The following is an 18,792-nucleotide window of genomic DNA, read 5'->3' on the forward strand; positions in this document are numbered from 1 at the left end:
TAAATAAATTGAATGGCATAAAAGAAGAAAGGAAAGTATTTGATATTCTTCAGCAGTAAAGATGCAGCTTAACACGCATAGTTTTTCGAATATTTTATTATCTCAGCGAGATGTGAAATAGCTCCATTAAACTTTATTCGAAACTATATTAAATTGATTTCTTAACCAATTCTTTTCCGTGCAGGAAGGTGCTGTTGAATGAAACCAACTGCTGTTGTGGGATGCGTGTGCAATCTGGCAATAAATATTTTATATTTACAATATGCTGCTCTGCTGGGAGCCAGCAGCAAAGTCGGGCATATTGATTCTCCTCGAATGTACGCAAATAGTTGGGAGGGAAAAAGCGAAAAAAAACAAATTGTATTGTTATTTAAATCGTTAAAACTCGCCAGCTGAATTCTTAATGGTCGTGTAGATCCACTTTGAATTTTAGTTCGCTGCGATGGCATTCCACACGGGCCTCGTAATTCTCTACCGTTTATGGTCTTAAATGTTTGCTCACTTTAACCCAACGGAAATCGGTTGCACAGCCTCACCGGAAGTTGTCTGTTTTTTATATTTATTTTATGTCTTTTATGACGCTGCATTTTGTGGCATGTATGGGCCGGGTCAGCTTGTTCTTGGCTTTATTATATCCCGGCCAAGGAGTTGGCCTGGGCAATTAAATAAAGACATTTATACAGCTGCTTCGGCCTGGCTGTTTGGCTATTTGGGGACTGAACCGAACTGAAACTGAACTGGACCGTGTTGCGCATCGTAAATGAGTGGAGATATTTTAACAGGGGCTAATGTCTGGCCAAGCGACTCATTGGGGGCCATAGCCTTGGCATAATAAACATGTACTGTAATTAACATTTTATTGGAGCTTCTTTGTTAGATTTAAGACCATAGTGTAGCCGAAGGAATTTCATAGCGTTTAATATTAAATGAAGTAATCATGATACCAATTATAAAACCTATATAAAATAAATATTCATTTACATAATATTGGAGTTTTATATTAGGTTTATAGTTTATTCCTGGAAAAAAAATACACGATGTTCAATTAATCATAGTCCATAGTACTAAAGCTCTTCTGCTACTTCCTTTTCCTTTTTCCAGCCTTTAAAATATTTACAAATATTTTAGAATATTTTATAAAATATAAATTAAATTACTGAAAAACACTTACTACTACTTAATCATTTTCGATGGTTTTCAAGCCCTTCCTTTCTGCATGCTCTTCCTTTTGGCAGCCTTTAAAATATTTTAAAATATTTTACAAAATAAAAATCATTTATTTTAACACTTACTACCGTACGAAATTGATCTTGTTGCTGCTTGGTGAGCTTTGACCAAATTCTAGCCGCCTTTTGCAGCCTCTTCTTAACGTCCACGTTGACATTTCGCTTCTGGTGTTCGCGCAAAAAGTTTATAAAAGCGGAACTCATCACGGGACTGGGGAAAGCCTTTCTAGTCCTAACTGTAATTTTCTTCTTGCCCTGATTACGCATAGTACGGACGGCTTTCTTGGCTGCATTATTACGCTTTCCGCAAACGGATTTCTTTTGCTTGGTCACTGCTTTCCTTTTCGCAATGGCTGGCTTTTTCTTGACGGGTATAACTCTTGGTCTCACCTGGATAACTTACTCTATAGATGCTGTTAATCAACTGACAAAAACTCACTTCAAAGTGCTTTTTCTGAGAGGGCAATAGCTTCCCCCAGGCATTTTCTCCCGATCTCTGGACCTCCTCATCGTCCATGTAGGCATGATTCCTCTTATAGGTCCTCATGAAGTTCTTAAGGGCCTTGGACTCCGTTTCCGAATAGGGCTTCACATTCGAGGCACCCATGGTATAGATTAACTATTGTATAATTTATAAGAATTTTGGTAAAAAATAATATTCTTGAATTTTTAGGAAATTTCTTTACAAAATATTTTATAAATTTTATCACAAATTTTGGTTGCGTTTGGCTGTGTTAAAAATTTGATGTTGATCTGAATACTGGAGGTTTTATCAACGCCTGCCTATTTCTCTATATTACAAGATGTGTTCCTAATTCGGTTTCCTTTGGGCTCACAAGTTGATAATTAAATTTATTTGGCAAACAAACGTCTTTGTTGTTCTGCCATCCTTATTATTTTGGCAAGTAATTAAGCAAACTTTCTACTGTCGTTTTTCTTATGTCTTTTGGATTTTGTTTTTATTCGTAGGCCATCACGTTTGACATGCCTTGACATGGCCAAAAGGAAGAAAATAGGAAAAAGGAAAAGAAAAACCTCACAGAATGGGCCTCAATTTTCTACGTGCACACCATAAAGTTGATGTGTAATTTGTTTTTATATGCATTCAACAGAACTTGCCAAATTCTATTACAAGTTTACAATTGTGTTACTACTACGAAGACGAAGAGAGAGCTTTCCGACTCGTCTTCACCTTAATAAACCATAACTAATGGGGTCGCACAAGCAGAAGTATCTTGAGCATCTCGAGTATCTTGGCTGTGTGTTGTGGAAAATGTGTGGAAAATGCAGGAAAATGCTTTAAAGCGTCGAAAGCAGCTTAGCAGCTTTCAATTTTGCAAAATAACAACGTGGGGAAAATTGTAGCCCCTCCAAGAAAGGAAAAAAGGCAAACAAGTAAATGAAATTTCCGTTGTGAGCTGTTCTGCCTTCCCGATCGTTTAGTGTATCAATAACTGAATAACAGGCTAAGAAGACTGTGTGTGTTTGGTGCTGCTTTGTTTGCCTCTGCAATTTGAAGTGCCGGAAATATGCTTTAGCTTTATGGGCTTCTCGCAGATAAAGTCTGCCTTCAACCTAGAAAGTTCTGGCTAAAAAGTTGACTCAAATTACTGCGTCTAGCCGCACAGAGAGTTACATCTCGGGAGCTCCCTCCGAAGAGATAATATCTTTTGATTAGTGGCAACCGCAAAAACTTTAATTAAATTCGCACACACAATGAATGCTCCTCTGCTCGGCTGCTGCTGCAAAAGTTTATGCAGCATTTGTGCCATGTCACCAGATAAGTTTTCATCGCCTGGACAACACACACGCATTTGGACTCCAGACCTGCGCTTTAAGTTTTACAATTCGAAAATAACTTAACGGAGCAAAAGTTTTCCATACAAAAGTTATGCCGAGTTTTAAGAGGGAGTGGGCGAAATCTAATGAATTAATTAGTGGATTTCAGATGAAGCCAAAAAGCTTCCGCCAAACCAGCAAACCACTTGAAGCCGTAATTCATTGAAAATTCATCGTTTCATTTATTTTGTTTATTTATTTGTTTGGCTTTGATAACTTTGAGCATTGTTAAGTTGATTAAGAACCATATTTCGTCTCGAATTTCTAGTAATTTCTGTCCTTTAATATTACAAAATGCATGTATAATTTATTGAATAGATTTAAAGATTTTTAATTTATTCACTTTTACTTTATTTTTATTTATTTTAGAGATTTTGGAATTTAAATTATTTAAATAGATTTAAATTGTTTTTTTTTAAACGTAGTTTAAGGAGCCCAAATTTATTTATTTAAATATTTTAAAATGACCAATCGCTTTTTCACCCCCAACTTTAAAAGATGTCGCCATTCCCGCACCCAAAATGGCTGCGGCGCAGTAAAAAATTCATTGTTATATTTTATTTTATTCATTTATTTATTTAGTTCTGGTAACTTTAAAGACATACGAGTATATTCTCCCTCACATTCCTATGCCATAAATTCCGAACCAGGGCGAATCGCAGGACAAAGGCAGCGGCAGCCAGCGACTCGCAGCACACTCCCCAGAAATAACTCATATCGAATTGCACCATTTGTTGTTTTGTCTCCCTAGGGAGGATATTGAGTTACGCTGGCTGGGATTGGGATTGGGATCCCAGGGTGAAGTTGTTGTTTCATTTTTCGGAGGGCTGCGGCTCGTTGGCTCCCATTGCCCGATGCCAATGGATCGCCACTTGGTGGCACTTTTATTCTGTTTCATTTTTTGTGTTTGCTTCGTTTGACGCTTTCGATTTTGATTTTGATAGATTTATCACAGCTTACAAAAATAAGGCGAAAAGTAAAACGATAAAAAAGGAACTCTATGCAAATGAAAAATCTAAAATTATGTCCATTAACTGGACGGTGTAATGGCCATCCTAATCATTGAGCCACGCCCACGCCCCCGAGCCTTAAGTTTGTCTTCGCTCGCACTCTTCGACCGGGTGACGTGGGCATCGCTGGCAATGGGATGCCACATCAACATTACACCCTCCTTACAATATCATCGTCATCTCCTGTCTAAAAGTACAAAAAGCTAGAAAATCAGGGGAGCTTATCCCCTCACTCTCTTGTCATATATAAAATACAATTTGAAATACGCTTAACCTAAGGACTAAAGTGTTTCTTATGTTTCGTTGTCGTTCAGTTCGACTATTTGGAGCTCTTCTTCTTTTTGCTCTTGGGCAAATCCGCCCACAGCCGGAAGAAGTACTCGTCGCGTTGGAGCAGCCTGCCGCGGGCATACGAATGGATGTCCGCATCCATGTTGTGGTCACGCAGCCACGAGGAGGTGTTGCACGAACTCATCTCCGTGCGCGGCTCGTCCGGCAGGCTCTCATGACCTGGTTTTGGATGAGAAAATGAAATATATGAACGTTTTGACAAATTGTTTTAGCCAGATTCCCAATTCTATTTCCTTAAACGGGAACCTTCAATAGAGAACTGGCAAGTTAAAAAAAAAAATATTTTTTTCATTATAACAAATATTAATGCATTTTTAATTAACATATTTTCATGTTCAAACTCATTAGAGATTTGAAATCACCTAAAAAAAGTGTCTAAAAGTATGCAGTGAAAATAAGAATAAACTTTAAAAATATTGTTGCATACTTTTAGACACCTATACATAGATTTTGTGAATTAGGATTGCAGTTTTTCAATTAGATCTAAACGACACTCACCAGCAGTCATGACCTTGTAGGGCTCCTCCGATTCCAGAGGTTCACTCAGACCAATCTCGTTCTTCGCGAATATACGAATCATGTACTCGTGGTTCTCCTGCAGATCTCGAATCTGGAATTTCTGCACACCGGCTGGCACACGACCCACCTCAATCCACATGGTCTTCTTCATGTCCCTAATCGCAATGTGGTAGCCGAGCAGAGGCGCACCTCCATCTGACTCGGGTATACCCCATTCGAATATGTGGGCATTGGCGGCGAGAACGCGCGCCTCCAGTGGAGCGGTGGGTGGTGAGGGTACGGCTATAGAAAGATAGATATTAGTATAGGATTTATTTTAAATATCTCCCAATTTAAACGTACTGGCATGTGTCTTGAGCGATATGCTCTCGGTGACGGCTGGTGCACCTAGTCCAACCTCATTCTCCGCAGACACACGGAACCAGTACTCGCACTTCTCCTTCAGATTGTCAATCGTGTAGTGCAGCTGGTGAGCATCCAGAGTGATGACCTTTGTCCAGGTGGTAGATGTTGAGGAACGTTTCTCCACGCAGTAGCCTTGAAGATAGTTAAGAAACAGTAGAGGATTTTTAAAATATTCCTAAAAATATCCATATCTTACCCGTGATTTCTGATCCACCATTGCGGGCTGGCACCTCCCAATCCAAAGTGACACTTCGGCTGGTAACATCTGGCGCCCTCAAGTTCTGGGGTGGCGATGGAGGCGCTGGTTATAAAAAAATATTAGCATTTAGTAGCCCAACACACCAAACTTCTAAAACTTGTACCATACCTAGACTTTCACTTTCATTAGCTGTTGTCATTTTGGGGTTAGAATTGCGCATGTTTAAGCATTAGTGGCATTTTAAAAAAATATATAAGCATTTTGCGAAAGCAGTAAGCAATTGTTATAATAGGAAAAACCTTTTCAGAAAACTTACTTATCTTGCGGCCCACGACGATCTTCTCCGTGGTCTCGAACGCCTCGCTGGTGCCAACCTCGTTTCTCGCATAGATGCGGAACAGATAGCCCTTGTTCCTGACCACCTTCTCCACATGGATGTTGGTGACAGTGCCCAGGGTGACGCCCACCTTGCGATAGGTCGTCTCAGTCTCTTCCCTGATCTCCACAATGTACTCGATGATCTTGGAGCCACCATCGGTTTCCGATGGCTCCCAGGCCAAGTTGAAGACAGTGTCGTTCATGCCCGACACAGTGGTTGGACCACGTGGTGGGGATGGTTTTTCTGGAAAATAAAAAAATAAAAAAAATATAGCAATTTAGCCGAGAGCTCTATACAACTCTTCCGCACACTTACCGAACTTCTTGGTTATAGTCACAGGATCACTTTCCGTTGGCTCGGACTCGCCAATGGGATTGGCGGCCACCACACGGAACATGTACTGCGCATTCATGGATAGTTTCTGAACCGCATAGGACTTAATGTCCTTGTCAAAGTCGGAGACCTTCATCCACACATTGTTCTGGATGTCGCACTTCTCCAACGTGTACTTGTTAATCTCCAGACCGCCATCATCGATGGGCGGTGTCCATTCCAGGACGATCGAGTCCTTCTTGATGTCCTTGATCTCCAGGGACTGAGGTCTGCTCGGCTTGTCGATCACCTGAACCGTGCACTCGACATACGTAGAGCCCGATTCATTGGTGGCCGTAACCTTGTACTTGCCGGACTGTTCGCGGGTCACCTTCTTGACGGTGTACGTGGAGCTGATCTCAGTGGTCTCAATGGTGACCGTCTTGGTGGTCTTCTGCTCCACGGTCTCCTTGTGCCAGGTCACCGAGGGCTGCGGATAGCCGCGGACTGTCGCTGGAATGGTGAGAGTGCTGCCCGTGCGCAGCTTCTGCGTCAAATACTTGTCCTCCACCTCGAGAACTGGTTTCTGCTGCAGCTTCAGGCGGCACGAGGTCTCCACGGAGCCCTTCTCGTTGGTCGCCACGCACGTGTAGGTGGCTTCAGTCTCAATGGTTGTCTTTTCAATGGTGAACTTGGCCACGCGGTTCTCGTAGCGAATGCTCGTCGACTCGAACACCTGGCCGTTCTTCTTCCACGTCACCTTGGGCTCTGGAATGCCGCCGAAGACGCAGGACAGTGTGACCTCCTTGTCCAGTTCGATGACCACATCCTGCAGTGGTTCCCGCACGCTGGGCGCCTCGGTCTCGACCTTGGGCACCAGCCGGATGGGTGGCGACAGTGGAGAGGGTGGCGATGGTCCCACCTCGTTGACGGCAATCGAACGGAACACGTACTCCGTGTCGATCTTCAGCTTGCTTATGGTGTAAGTGGTGTCCTTGATCTTTCTAATTTCAGTCCATCTAGGGGGTGAATAATAATAATTGTTTAGTACTTGGATAACTCAAGGGAAATAAGGAATATAAGGGATAAGGAATATAAGGGAAATAAGTATCTTGTTTTAATTTAAAAAAAAAAATAAATAATTAAATAAATAATTTAAAACTCGAAGTAGAAAAACTTTCGAAAAAGCATTTTATAAAATGATTAATTTGATATTACTTAATATTTAAAATAAATAAAAAAAGAAATAAAAAAATAAAAAATGTATAAAACAATAAAACCACCATAACTTTTTCTTAAATGTCTACGAATTCTAGTTATTTAAATCTTAGAAAGACAATTTTAAATGAAGTATAATAACACTTTTGTTCAGACAAGAAAAAGCTGTGCTTACATTTTTTATTTAAAATCCCCTTAAGCATTTTCTTCCTGTACTTACTTTTCTTCCTTAACATCGTGATACTCCAGAATGTACTCGATAATTTCCGACTTGCCATCGTCCTCTGGCGCCTTCCAGTAGAGCGTAATGGAGTCGTGCATTATCTCCAGCGGTTGCGGCGTTCCAGGTGCCGTTGGCTTGCCTAAGTATTTGATTAGGGTCTTCAGTAATTAACTGGCATATGGGCGGTTCTTTTACAAACCGAACACCTTTTATTGGCTCACATTTTTGATTTGCCTGAAACTTTTTTTACACGTACTATTCGGAAAATAAGTAAACACGTGTATCAGGATTTGACCGAAAAAAAATTATTTTCCTAGTTAGAATTTTTTTAAGTGTGCCTAAAATTGTCAAATTTGAAAAAGTACCCTCTCATTGTAAATCTGTATCTCCGGTTATATGAATCCAATTGACTTCATGTCTTTTGCATTAATTCCTCTAAAACCTCTCCTTTCAAAATAAAATTTCTTAAAAAAAAATTTTTTTTAATTTCTTAATAATAAAAACAAATTAAGATTTAAAAAAATTTTTTAACTATTGCCCCCACAAAAAAAATTTTTTTTTTTTATTTTAATACTTGCGCCATATTGTTAGTTACAATCGGTTTTTGTAAAAAGTTGGAGCCACTTTTAGTTTTTAAAATATCGAATTTGTTTTAGCAAGGCCTCGGCTTTTTTCTATGAAAAAACGTCGCAGCAAGTAGATCTACTCTCTCACTCTTATCGGATCCTAATGGAATTTATGTTTTCTCATTGTTTATTCGTCCTTTAACAATTGTTAATGATTAAAAGTTAAGTTTTAAGTTTTTTGACAATTTCTGAATGACAAAAAGTAAAAAGTCATTTTTTAATCAATTAAAAACTTACAACTATTTATTTAACCGTCTATTTAATAAACAATAATTTTAAATTTATTTTATTTATTATTTTTTTATATTATGTAATTTATTAAACATTTTTAAATATTTTTTTTTAAGTTTTTAAAAAAATTTATTTAATAAAAATAAAAAATTATAAAATTTAATTATTTTTTTTTTTTAATTTAAAAATAAATATTTAAAAATGTTTAATAAATTACATAATATAAAAAAAATAATAAATAAAATAAATTTAAAATTATTGTTTATTAAATAGACGGTTAAATAAATAGTTGTAAGTTTTTAATTGATTAAAAAATGACTTTTTACTTTTTGTCATTCAGAAATTGTCAAAAAACTTAAAACTTAACTTTTAATCATTAACAATTGTTAAAGGACTAGTAAACAATAAGAAAACATAAATTCCATTAGGATCCGATAAGAGTGAGAGAGTAGATCTACTTGCTGCGACGTTTTTTCATAGAAAAAAGCTGAGGCCTTGCTAAAACAAATTCGATATTTTAAAAACTAAAAGTGGCTCCAACTTTTTACAAAAACCGATTGTAACTAACAATATGGCGCAAGTTTTAAACCAAAAAAAAATTTTTTTTTTTGTGGGGGCAATAGTTAAAAAATTTTTTTAAATCTTCATTTGTTTTTATTTTTAAGAAATTAAAAAAAAAAATTTTTTAAGAAATTTTATTTTGAAAGGAGAGGTTTTAGAGGAATTAATGCAAAAGACATGAAGTCAATTGGATTCATATAACCGGAGATACAGATTTTCAATGAGAGGGTACTTTTTCAAATTTGACAATTTTTGGCACACTTAAAAAAATTCTAACTAGGAAAATAATTTTTTTTCGGTCAAATCCTGATACACGTGTTTACTTATTTTCCGAATAGTACGTGTAAAAAAAGTTTCAGGCAAATCAAAAATGTGAAATTTTTTTTTTTGCCAAATCTGTTCGGTTTGTAAAAGAACGGCCCATATATAAAGCAGGGGCTACTTACGCATAATGACCAAGTGAAGGCTGGCCTCCGCCTCGCCCACCGGATTGACGAGCTTGACGGTGTACTCGCCCTCGTCATCGTCGACAACCTTTTTGATGGTTAGCGTGGCCGACTGCTCATCGATGGCCGGGATAGTCCGCTTTGACTTGGGTATGACAACCTTGCGCGCGGTCCAAACGGCCTCGGGGGTGGGTACTCCCGTGTACTTGACAGTGAAGGTGGCATCGTCGCTCTCCTTAACCTTGATGGTCTGATCCTTGTCAGAGGTAATGACGGGTGGCAGTTTGAGCTCCTCGACGCACAGCTTAGTGCTGCTGGTGACATTCTCGGCCACGCAGCTGATCTCGCCGGCATCCTCGTCGCTGGCATCGTGGATGACCAGCCGGCGAACGGTGCCCTCCACAAAGACCTCGTGCTTCTTGTCGGGCTTGATGGGTTTGCCCTTCTTGCACCAGGTCACCTCAACATCGGGCTGCGACAGCTGTACCGTAAACTCGGCATCTGTGGTCTTGGTGGCCAGTGTGACATCCGGCAGGCGAATGACAAAGTCCACCAAGGGTTCTTCCACTGTCAGTTTGCCCTTGGAAGACTTATCACCCACCTGAACGGAATATTCACCCACGTCTTCGGGTTTGGCCTTGACAATCCTCAGCGATTGCTTCTTGCCATCGATGGCCAGTTGAATGCGCTCATTGAACACAATCTCCTTGCCGTTCTTGAACCATTTAACCAAGGCATCGCCCTTGCTTAGTTCCACCTCGAAAATAGCATTTTCACCCTTGGTCACCGAAACATCCTTCAGAGGCTCGACAATCTCGGGCGGCAACTCGATGACCACCAGCTCACAACTGCACTCCTGTCCTTCAATCTTGCAAGTGTACTGACCCTCATCGTGGATGGTGGTATCGCGAATAACCAGGCGACGGGCCTTGCCATCCTTGATGAACTCAACGTTCTTGTTTTCGGGAGTAATCTTCTCGCCATCCTTGTACCAAGTGACTTCAGTCGATTCGGTAGTAAGTTCCACATCCAAAATGGCGGTATCCTTCTCGGTTACCTCGTAGTCCTCCAGCACCTTGATAAAGTCGGGCTTACGCTGCAGAACTTCGACAGTCGATTGGGTTTCCTGCTTCTTCACCTTGCACGTGTAGGTTCCGGAGTCACGCAGGTTAGTGTTGCGAATGACCAACTTGTGAGTCTTGCCATCCTCAACCACAACACGATGATCCATGCCGCTGAGTTCCTTGCCGTTGAAGAACCACTTTGTGGTGACCACGTGCGAGGTTTCGCACTCCAGCGTGAGAGATTGTACCTCCTCAATGGTGATGGTCTTCTTCAGCTTCTTGGTGAAGGTCACTTCGTCGACCTCGACAATCACTCGGGCACCATGCGATGTCTTGCCAATTGGGTTACTGGCAATGCACTTGTAGTCACCCGAATCGGTTTCCGGATTGGCATCCTTGATGATGAGCTCGATGTTCTCGCCATCGTAAACCTGCTGGATGCGCTCGCTGGGGAACAACGGAGTGTTGTTGAACAGCCATTGAACCTCGGGCACCGGATTACCAGAAACCTTGGCTGGCAAGTGAATCTCGCCCTTTTGCGGAACATTCTGCTCCTCAAAGCGTTCGACGAACAGTGGTGGTTCGGCATTTCCACTGGTGGGTTCTAAATTATAAGGAAATAAAATTAGTTAGTACTTGTGAAATTAAGACACCTTTTCAAAATTAAACATAAAACAAAGAACCTACCTTCAATGGTCAGATTGGCAGTGGTCTCCACACTTCCCAAGGGATTCACAGCCTTAACCGTGTATTCACCCTTCTCAGACTTTTTGGGCGTGATCAGTGTTAGGGTATGCAAATCCTTATCGGACTTGGCATTCTTAACGGGCTTGCCATCCTTGTACCAGGTTACCTTTGGTGGTGGGTTGCCCACAATCTGGGTGGAGAGAACCACACTCTCGCCCTCGCGAATGACCATGTTACGCAGGGGTTCCAGGATCTGGGGGGCCTCCTTGTCGGTGGTTCGCACCTTCAGGGTGATGGGCAGACGTGCCTCACCCTCGCGATTGGTGGCAATCACCTCGTAGGTGCCCTCCTGCGACTTCTTCACCTTGGTGATGTGCACCACGCTGCAGTACATGTGCATGTCCGATTCGGTGACGATGCGCACGTTCTTGAGCTCCTCCTCGTCAATGTCCTCGCCATTGAAGGTCCACACAATGTCCGGTTCTGGCACGGCCACCAGTCGGCACTCAAGAATCACATTCGTATTCTCGTCGACATACTGGGCCTTTGGTTTCTTGGAGAAGGTGGGTGGAATGCCCTCCAAGATGTCAGCCAGTGACGATTCACGTGACATGCTGCGACGTGAGAGGGCTGTGGCATCGGATCCATGATCGGACAGTGGGCTCTCCACAATCAGTTCCGTTGTGCTGGAAGTGAAGCCGGCTGCATTCTTGGCCACTACGGTGAACTGGCCAGCATCCTCGGGAAAGACCTCGCGAATAATCAAAGTGGCCACATTGTCGTCATCGTAGAACATTTGGAAGTCCTGCGAGGGTTTGATGATCGCCGTTTCGCGGAACCAGGCAATCTGTGGTCGCGGATTGCCCTCGACCTTGCACTCGAATTGCACAGTATAGCCATCAGGAGTGTGAATTGGCTGCAGTTTCTCAATGAATCTCGGGGCAATGGGCTTGTCTTCCGGTCCAGGACCTTAACAGTTCACAATCACAACAAGAAAATACAATAATTTGTTAATAACAAAAACGTGGACGGCGACCAAACAGTGTTTAGGCAGACAAATAGACATTTCTCTTAAAGATAATAACTTACGTTCGAACACAGGCAGCTTATCGATTTTCTCGTGCAATTTGTTTTGCACATACTGCGCGTATTCCTCGGGCTCCATTAGATATTGCGCTGGAACCCAGCCCTCCTCTTCTGTAATGCTCTTCTTGACATACCACCACTCGGAGCTGTGACGTCCGACGACCGTTACCTTCTCACCCTCGACCAGGTTAATGGCCTCATCGTTGTCGGCAATGTAGTTGCAGATGGAATACATAACATTTTGATTGTCGGACTCTAAAATTGATAAATTAACATGTAATTTCAATGTTACAAATATCTAAATTAAAGTCTACTTACCTTCAACATTCATTTCTCTGGTTATATTAAGAGAAGCTCCATCTGTGTAAAAATAAAACATTGTAAATACCTTCTCTCGAAGTCATTTTAATTATTTTTAAGTTGTGAACAATGAATGGTTAAGCGTTAGCAACCGACATTCAAGTTGGGTATTTTTACCTTGCCACTCTGATATCATATAAGCTGATATTTGTTTATGTAAAAGTAAAGCATTTTGATTTGTATGTAAATTACCGTTATTGGTGACAAAAGCCGACTTACCTTCATTGAAAAGTTGTTGAACAACTTTACGCTTCTTCTTAAAGGTGAGCGAATCCTCGTCGTAGGTCACCGAATCGCGTTTCGGGTGACGGATGCCAATCAGGAACTGTTCTTCCTCCTCGTCTTGAACGGAGTAGGCTGGCTTGGGTTGTTTCTTCGGCTTCAGCTTGAAGTCCACTTCGTCTGGTGGCAATTCCTCGACAAAGTATTCTTCTGGTTCCTCGACTTCATCGATGGTATCCTCATCGTCTCTGATTTCTTCGATGATGGGCTCCTCACCATCGTCGTAGTCCTGAATGATCCTGATCTTGGCCTCGTCGGCTGCTTCAGAGAAGGTCTTCTTGATTGGCTTCTTGAGCTTGATCTTTCCAGACATGGAGATCTCCTCCTCGGCATACGAGTCTAGGGCAATGTTGAACTCCTGGTCGACATCTTCCTTGGTCTTGGTACTTCTCGCACGGAATGTGACGTTCTCAACGTCAGCGTATTCGGGAATGTCTACTTGCTTGCGACGCTTCAGTTTCTTCACCGTGTAGGCCTCCTCATCCTCTTCGGTGATCTGCAGAGGCTTTGGCTTTCTTCGCTGACTGACGACGAACTCCTCAACATCCTCGCCCTCTTCGTATTCCTCTTCTTGCCGCTTAATGGAAAGTTCAGCAGCAGCTTCATCCAAAGTAGTGGGCTTGACGGGTCGTTTCTTCAGCACAGTGGCAGCCTCCTCCACACCCTCGTTAATAGTGTGGGGCTTTTTGAAGGAAAGACTGAACTCAGTTTCTTCGAGATCTTCAACAGTTGGCTCGAAGACCTTCTTCGGCTTCCTGCGAACGACGACCGCTTCTTCGACGATCTCCTCTTCTTCAATTTCCACGGGTCTTTCTTCAACGACAGTTTGCTGCAGCTTAAGCTCATCCGCCGCCTCCTCCACCGGTTTTTGTGGCTTCTTCTTTTTCTTCAGCTGTACAGTTTGGTCAGAGGTTTCCTCGGTTACCTTCTTTTCCTTCGGCAGCTTAACATCAACAGAGAATTCCTCTTCGGTAACCTCCTTCGGGGCCTTGGGCTTCAGGGTGACTTCAGCAGCCACCTCCTCTTCCTCTACTGGCTGTGGTTTCTTTAGTTTCACAACCGCTGCATCGACAATGTCTTCTGGCTCAGGCTTCTTCTTTTTAATCTGGACTTCCTCGATGACCTCTTCTTCCACGATCGGCTCGGGGATAACTTCTTCTTCAACCTTGACCGTAAGTTCCTCGGCGGCAACTTCTTCGACAGGCTTCTTGGGCTTCTTCTTTACTATCTTTGCTTCTTCCTGGACTTCTTCAATCTTTGGCTTTGGTTTCAGAGTAACTTCGGCTTCTGGTTCTTCGACCACCGGAGATGCCTTTGGTTTCTTCTTTGGTAAGGTAACTTCTTCTTCCTCTGGAACTTCTGGCTCAGTTTCTTTAACGCCAATCTTGTACTCAGTGGGCTGTTCTTCCGCGACTTCTTCGATTTCCTCGATGATTTCCTGAACTTCTGGTTCCGCGGGAACTTCCTCAGCGATAGTTACCTTAAGCTCAGCAGCAGCCTCTTCTTCCTTAACAGGCTTCTTAGACTTCTTCTTGATCTTGGCTTCCTCGGTAACTTCTTGTACTGGCTGCTTCGGCTTAACCACGAACTCAGCCTCGGGTTCTTCGACAACCTCGGCAACTGGCGCCTTCTTTTTCTTCTTCTGGAGCGTGACCTGTTCCTCGGGCAATTCTTCCACAGTGGGTTCCTTTTCGGCCTCCTTAATGGCAAAGCTGAAGTCCTCAGGTTTTTCTTCTAGGGCCTTTGGTTCCTCGACGATTTCAATTTCTTCGATCTCTTGGACAAGTTCTTGTGGTGCAGCCACTTCTTCAATTATTGTTATCTTCAGATCAGCGGCTTCCTCCTCGGTCGGTTGTTCTGGAACAACGGGAATACTGGCCGTGGCTTCCACTTCATCGACAGGCTTTGGAGCAGAGACAGTAACTTCCGCCTCGGGTTCCTCCTTAACTTCTGGCTTAGGTTTCTTCTTGCGAATAACCTTGACCTCCTCTTCGATGACTTCCTCAACCAGTTCACGAGGAGTTTCCTCAATGACCCTAACCTTGTGTTCTTCGTAGACTTCTGGTTGCGGCTCTTCCACAATTGGCTCCGTTACCACTGGCTCTTCTTCGACAATTACTTCGGCAGGTTTCTCTGGCTGAGTCTCCTTAATGCCTATTTTGTATGTCTTTTCTTCAGCCACCGGAACTTCTTCCTTGACTTTAGTGATAACCTCTTCCTCTTCGACTTCCTCAATTATGGGAACTTCTTGTGGAATCTCCTCGGTGATCTGAATATTTAGTTCCTCAGCTTCCACCTCCTTGACCTTCTTCTTCGGCTTCTTGGTCTTGATTTGAGCTTCCTCTGTAACTTCTTCAATGGGCTTGCTCTCCTTAAGAATTATTTCAGTTGCGGGTTCATCGGCGAAAGTGACAGATGGCTTGCGTTTCTTAACCGTAAACTGTGCCTCACTTGGTTCTTCGGGCTTGACTTCAGTTTCTGAAACACGAATTCTGAACTCCTCAGGCTTTTCTTCGACAACGACTTCCTCCCTTTCTACAACCTCAACCTGGGGAGCTTCAATCACCACTTCTTCGGGAACAGGCGCTTCGGACTCGACAACCTTGATTTCCAACTGAGCTTCTTCTTCGGTCTTCTTTGGCTTTTTGGTCTTCTTCTGCTTGATTGCAGTTTCCACAGTAGTTTCTTCCGTGACCTTTGGTTCAGTCACCACAAACTCGGCCTCGACTTCTTCTGGTTGCTTGGGCTTCTTCTTTTTGAAAACAACCTCTTCAGGAGCTTCTTCCTCTGGCTGTTCTTCAACTATGGCAACCTTTTCTGCTTCAGTTTCCTTAAGAGTGATTTCATAGGAATCAAACTTCTCAACAACCTTTTCTTCCTCTACCACTGGGATTTCCTCAGGAGTTTCCTCAACAACTTCGGCCGGCTTCTCTTCGACAGCTTCGGTTTCTGAAATCTTAAACTCATAGGACTTCGGTTTCTTTGTCTTCTTCTTTTCTTCCTGTTTTTCGACCTCCACAACAGTTTCTTCAACTGGTTGTGGCTTTTCTTCTTCCTCCACCACTACAACCTTGTCCTCCTTGACTTCCTTAACAGGTTTCTTCTTGGTCTTTTCCTTGACTGTGACCTGTTGTTCAACTGGCTCTTCTGGAGTGGGCTCAGTCAGCTTAAGTTCAACCTCAAACTCTTCTGGCTTCTCTTCGGCTTGTTCAACTGGCACCACAATTTCAGCCGAAACTTCCTCTGGTTCAATCTGTTCTTCCTTCGGCTCCTTCAAAGTGACCTCGAATTCTTCCGGCTGCTGTGGCTTTGGTTTCTTCTTGCGCGTCACCACCCTCTCTTCAATAACTTCCTCGGTAGTTTCATGACGCTCATCGAAATCTTTGACTCGCACTTGATATTCCTTTGGTGCCTCTTCTGGTTCCAAGACTGTGGTTGTTATCTTGTACTCCACTGGTATTTCCTCGGGCACCTCTTCAGGTTTCTGCTCTTCTTCAGTGACGACAACCTCTGCAACAGGTGCTTCCTTGGGTTTCTTCTGTTTCACCTTTACTTCCTTTGGCTGTTCTTCTTCAACGGGCTCTTTCACTGGAGCTTCCTCTTCCTTTACCAAGACCTCGAATTCTTCTGGCTTCTGCTCAGAAATCTCTTCCTCCTTTGGTTGCACCTTCTTGGGCTTCGATTTCTTCGGCTTCTTTTCCTCCTCCACAGGTTTCTCTTCAATTTCTTTGGTTTTGGGCTCCTCTTCCTTGGGCTTCACCACTGCTTGCTCGACAGGCTCTTCAGCCTTAGGAGCTTGAGGGACGGGACGTAGCTTAATTTCAGAGTCAGTCTCTTCTGGAGCATCTCTCTCGGGTATGCGGAACTTAACTTCCTGTTCGGGTACCTCCTCTTCCTCCTTTGGTACCCCAGGAACGATCTCCGAGATAATTGTCTCCGGTTCGGGCTTTGACTTGTCCTTGGGCTTATACTTGGTCTTAGATGGCTTCTTGGGTTTATCGGGCTTCTCTGGATGTTCGAAGGGCTCAAGCTCTTCAGGAACATATTCAGGGCGATCAAATTCAGATGGTTCGAATGGCTCCACAACAAACTCTCCTTCCTTGGGTTGCTTTGGTTGTTCCTCAACAACAACCACCTCCTTCGGTTTCATTTTCAGTGCAACTTCTTCCTCGACTTCTTGTGGCTTTTGAGGAATCTTCTTGAGAGTAACATTTTCGGGCTCTTCTTCCTCCTTTGGCTTCTTCTTACCCTTGCCCAGCTTGAGTTTGACTTCCTCCTGCTTTTCTTCTGGCTTTGGTGCCTTTTCGGGCTTCTTATAAGGTGCTTTCTCCTCCGGTTCCTCTTCGCTACTGACATACTTTTCGTACTTCTCAAGCTCTACCTTTTCTAAGTCATCCTTGATTTTCTTTATTTTCTTCGTCTTATGTGGCTTGAACTTAAGGACTTCTTCTGCCTCTTCGATGTTACGAGACAGGTCACCATTATCTTTAATGGCGCCAATATGAGAAATTTTCGGAATAAGCGGAGCCGGAGGGTATTCAACCATGACCATACGGGCCTTGAGTCTGAACTTCGGCAATTGTACAGTTTGTTCCTCGGCGGGTTTCTCCTTACGTTTGCCGGGCTTAAGCTTCACTGTTTTGGGAACATCAGTGGCCTCGACAATTGTCACCTTCGTCGGCTTCTGTTCCTTGCGCTCGATTTTCATGGGCTCAAGTGTGGCGAATTCGGGTTTAAGCTTCTTGGGAACATCGAATTCAATTTTCTCGTACTTCTCCAGTTCCGTCTTCTCGATCTCCTGCTCCAACATCTTTCTAATGAGTTCATCATGATCATCGGTCTTCTTCTTGACAATCTTCTTTTTCCTGGTCTTTGGCTTCGAGACGTCCTCAATAGTTCCTTCTTCAATGGGCTGTTCCTCCTCCTCTTCAACCTCTTCTACAATGGGCTGTGATTCTTCGACCTCGGCGACTTCATCGATAACTCGGACTTCCAAAATCTTCTGGGGTTTCTCTTCCTCGACGGGCTCTTCGTGAATGATGCTTATTTGATAATCTTTTTGAACCTCTGGTAGTTCACCTGTTACAAAAAATGCATTAAAGTTTAAGTGAATGTTGCTTAATACGGTAGATAAACCCGGGGAACCGTGCGTTGCTTTTGCAAAGCAAGCTGATCGGTGAACTGGACAGAAGACATAATTTGAGGCTATATTTACATAGATAGCAGTTGAAGGAAAACATTGAAAAACTTAACCAAAAGAAAGGATTAAATTGGATAGTTTAATAACACTAGTTTACAAAATAATATTCTTGGTGTGCTCCCCAGCAATTGATGGCAAATTCTGTTAGTGCTGGACCCCTAGATCACAAAAATAGCACTTATTTTTTTTTCGATGGCACAGTTTTTTTTTAAAGATTTTTTAAAGTTCGAAATGTTAAATTTCGGACTTTTTTCGAATTTCTTCTTATATCTCGGCAGATATCCACTCGGTTGGGCCAGTTTTAGTTTTATTTTAAAGTCAATAGATCAGAGCTTGACTTTGCCATACAGAGCAATACGATTGGATGAGTAATGGCAGCGCAGAAGCTCGACAAAGATGAAAAATGTGTTTTTTGGTCGTCTGTAAGTCGGCTGTAGATATCGTAAAAACTCAAAATAAATCCGTTGAAAAATCATAATGGGTACAAACTTAAAGTTTACATCCTAACGAATAAAACAGGCCGGATATGGCCCAAATCCATGGAAAACTGGATTTATGGTGGATTTTT

The 18,792-nt window shown here is 42.5% G+C and overlaps 2 protein-coding genes across 3 annotated transcripts in view; both read right to left on the reverse strand.

The window, feature by feature from the left end:
- Nucleotides 1-987: 987 nt before the first annotated feature.
- Nucleotides 988-1,990, reverse strand: LOC108056875 (protamine-like protein 99C). Of its 2 annotated transcripts, none has more exons than XM_017140899.3 (4): nucleotides 1,666-1,990; nucleotides 1,296-1,616; nucleotides 1,172-1,236; nucleotides 988-1,102 (listed from the first exon to the last, which is right to left on the reverse strand). In XM_017140899.3, the coding sequence occupies exons 1-3, from the start codon at nucleotides 1,831-1,833 to the stop codon at nucleotides 1,198-1,200; spliced, it is 528 nt and encodes a 175-aa protein (XP_016996388.2). In that variant the 5' UTR covers nucleotides 1,834-1,990; the 3' UTR covers nucleotides 988-1,102; nucleotides 1,172-1,197. The 2 variants fall into 2 exon arrangements, with proteins under 2 accessions (XP_016996388.2, XP_016996387.2); XM_017140898.3 differs by having other exon boundaries at nucleotides 1,293-1,616; nucleotides 1,666-1,989.
- Nucleotides 1,991-3,608: 1,618 nt separating this feature from the next.
- LOC108056855 (titin) overlaps nucleotides 3,609-18,792 on the reverse strand; it is an 85,040-nt gene continuing 69,856 nt past the window's right edge. Inside the window, exons 32-43 of the mRNA XM_070215934.1 lie at nucleotides 12,962-18,103; nucleotides 12,701-12,742; nucleotides 12,386-12,637; nucleotides 11,297-12,265; nucleotides 9,546-11,213; nucleotides 7,679-7,820; nucleotides 6,244-7,259; nucleotides 5,866-6,171; nucleotides 5,547-5,651; nucleotides 5,288-5,482; nucleotides 4,925-5,227; nucleotides 3,609-4,585 (exon numbers count right to left, since the gene is read on the reverse strand). Coding sequence (XP_070072035.1) covers nucleotides 4,395-4,585; nucleotides 4,925-5,227; nucleotides 5,288-5,482; nucleotides 5,547-5,651; nucleotides 5,866-6,171; nucleotides 6,244-7,259; nucleotides 7,679-7,820; nucleotides 9,546-11,213; nucleotides 11,297-12,265; nucleotides 12,386-12,637; nucleotides 12,701-12,742; nucleotides 12,962-18,103 — 10,331 coding nt within the window. The 3' untranslated portion in view covers nucleotides 3,609-4,394. The remainder of the gene's footprint in view (nucleotides 4,586-4,924; nucleotides 5,228-5,287; nucleotides 5,483-5,546; nucleotides 5,652-5,865; nucleotides 6,172-6,243; nucleotides 7,260-7,678; nucleotides 7,821-9,545; nucleotides 11,214-11,296; nucleotides 12,266-12,385; nucleotides 12,638-12,700; nucleotides 12,743-12,961; nucleotides 18,104-18,792) is intronic.

This window comes from Drosophila takahashii, chromosome 3L (genome assembly GCF_030179915.1).
Source record: "Drosophila takahashii strain IR98-3 E-12201 chromosome 3L, DtakHiC1v2, whole genome shotgun sequence".
In the NCBI taxonomy this organism is placed as follows: Eukaryota; Metazoa; Arthropoda; class Insecta; order Diptera; family Drosophilidae; genus Drosophila; species Drosophila takahashii.

Bases quoted from the DNA above. Each gene is read 5' to 3' on its own strand.
- LOC108056875 (XM_017140898.3), bottom strand. From the start codon at position 1,833: ATGGGTGCCTCGAATGTGAAGCCCTATTCGGAAACGGAGTCCAAGGCC. The intron at 1,617-1,665 runs GTGAGTTTTTGT...TAAGTTATCCAG, and splicing joins CTCAGAAAAAGCACTTTGAA to GTGAGACCAAGAGTTATACC. The intron at 1,237-1,292 runs GTAAGTGTTAAA...AATATTTTAAAG, and splicing joins AAGATCAATTTCGTACGGTA to GCTGCCAAAAGGAAGAGCAT.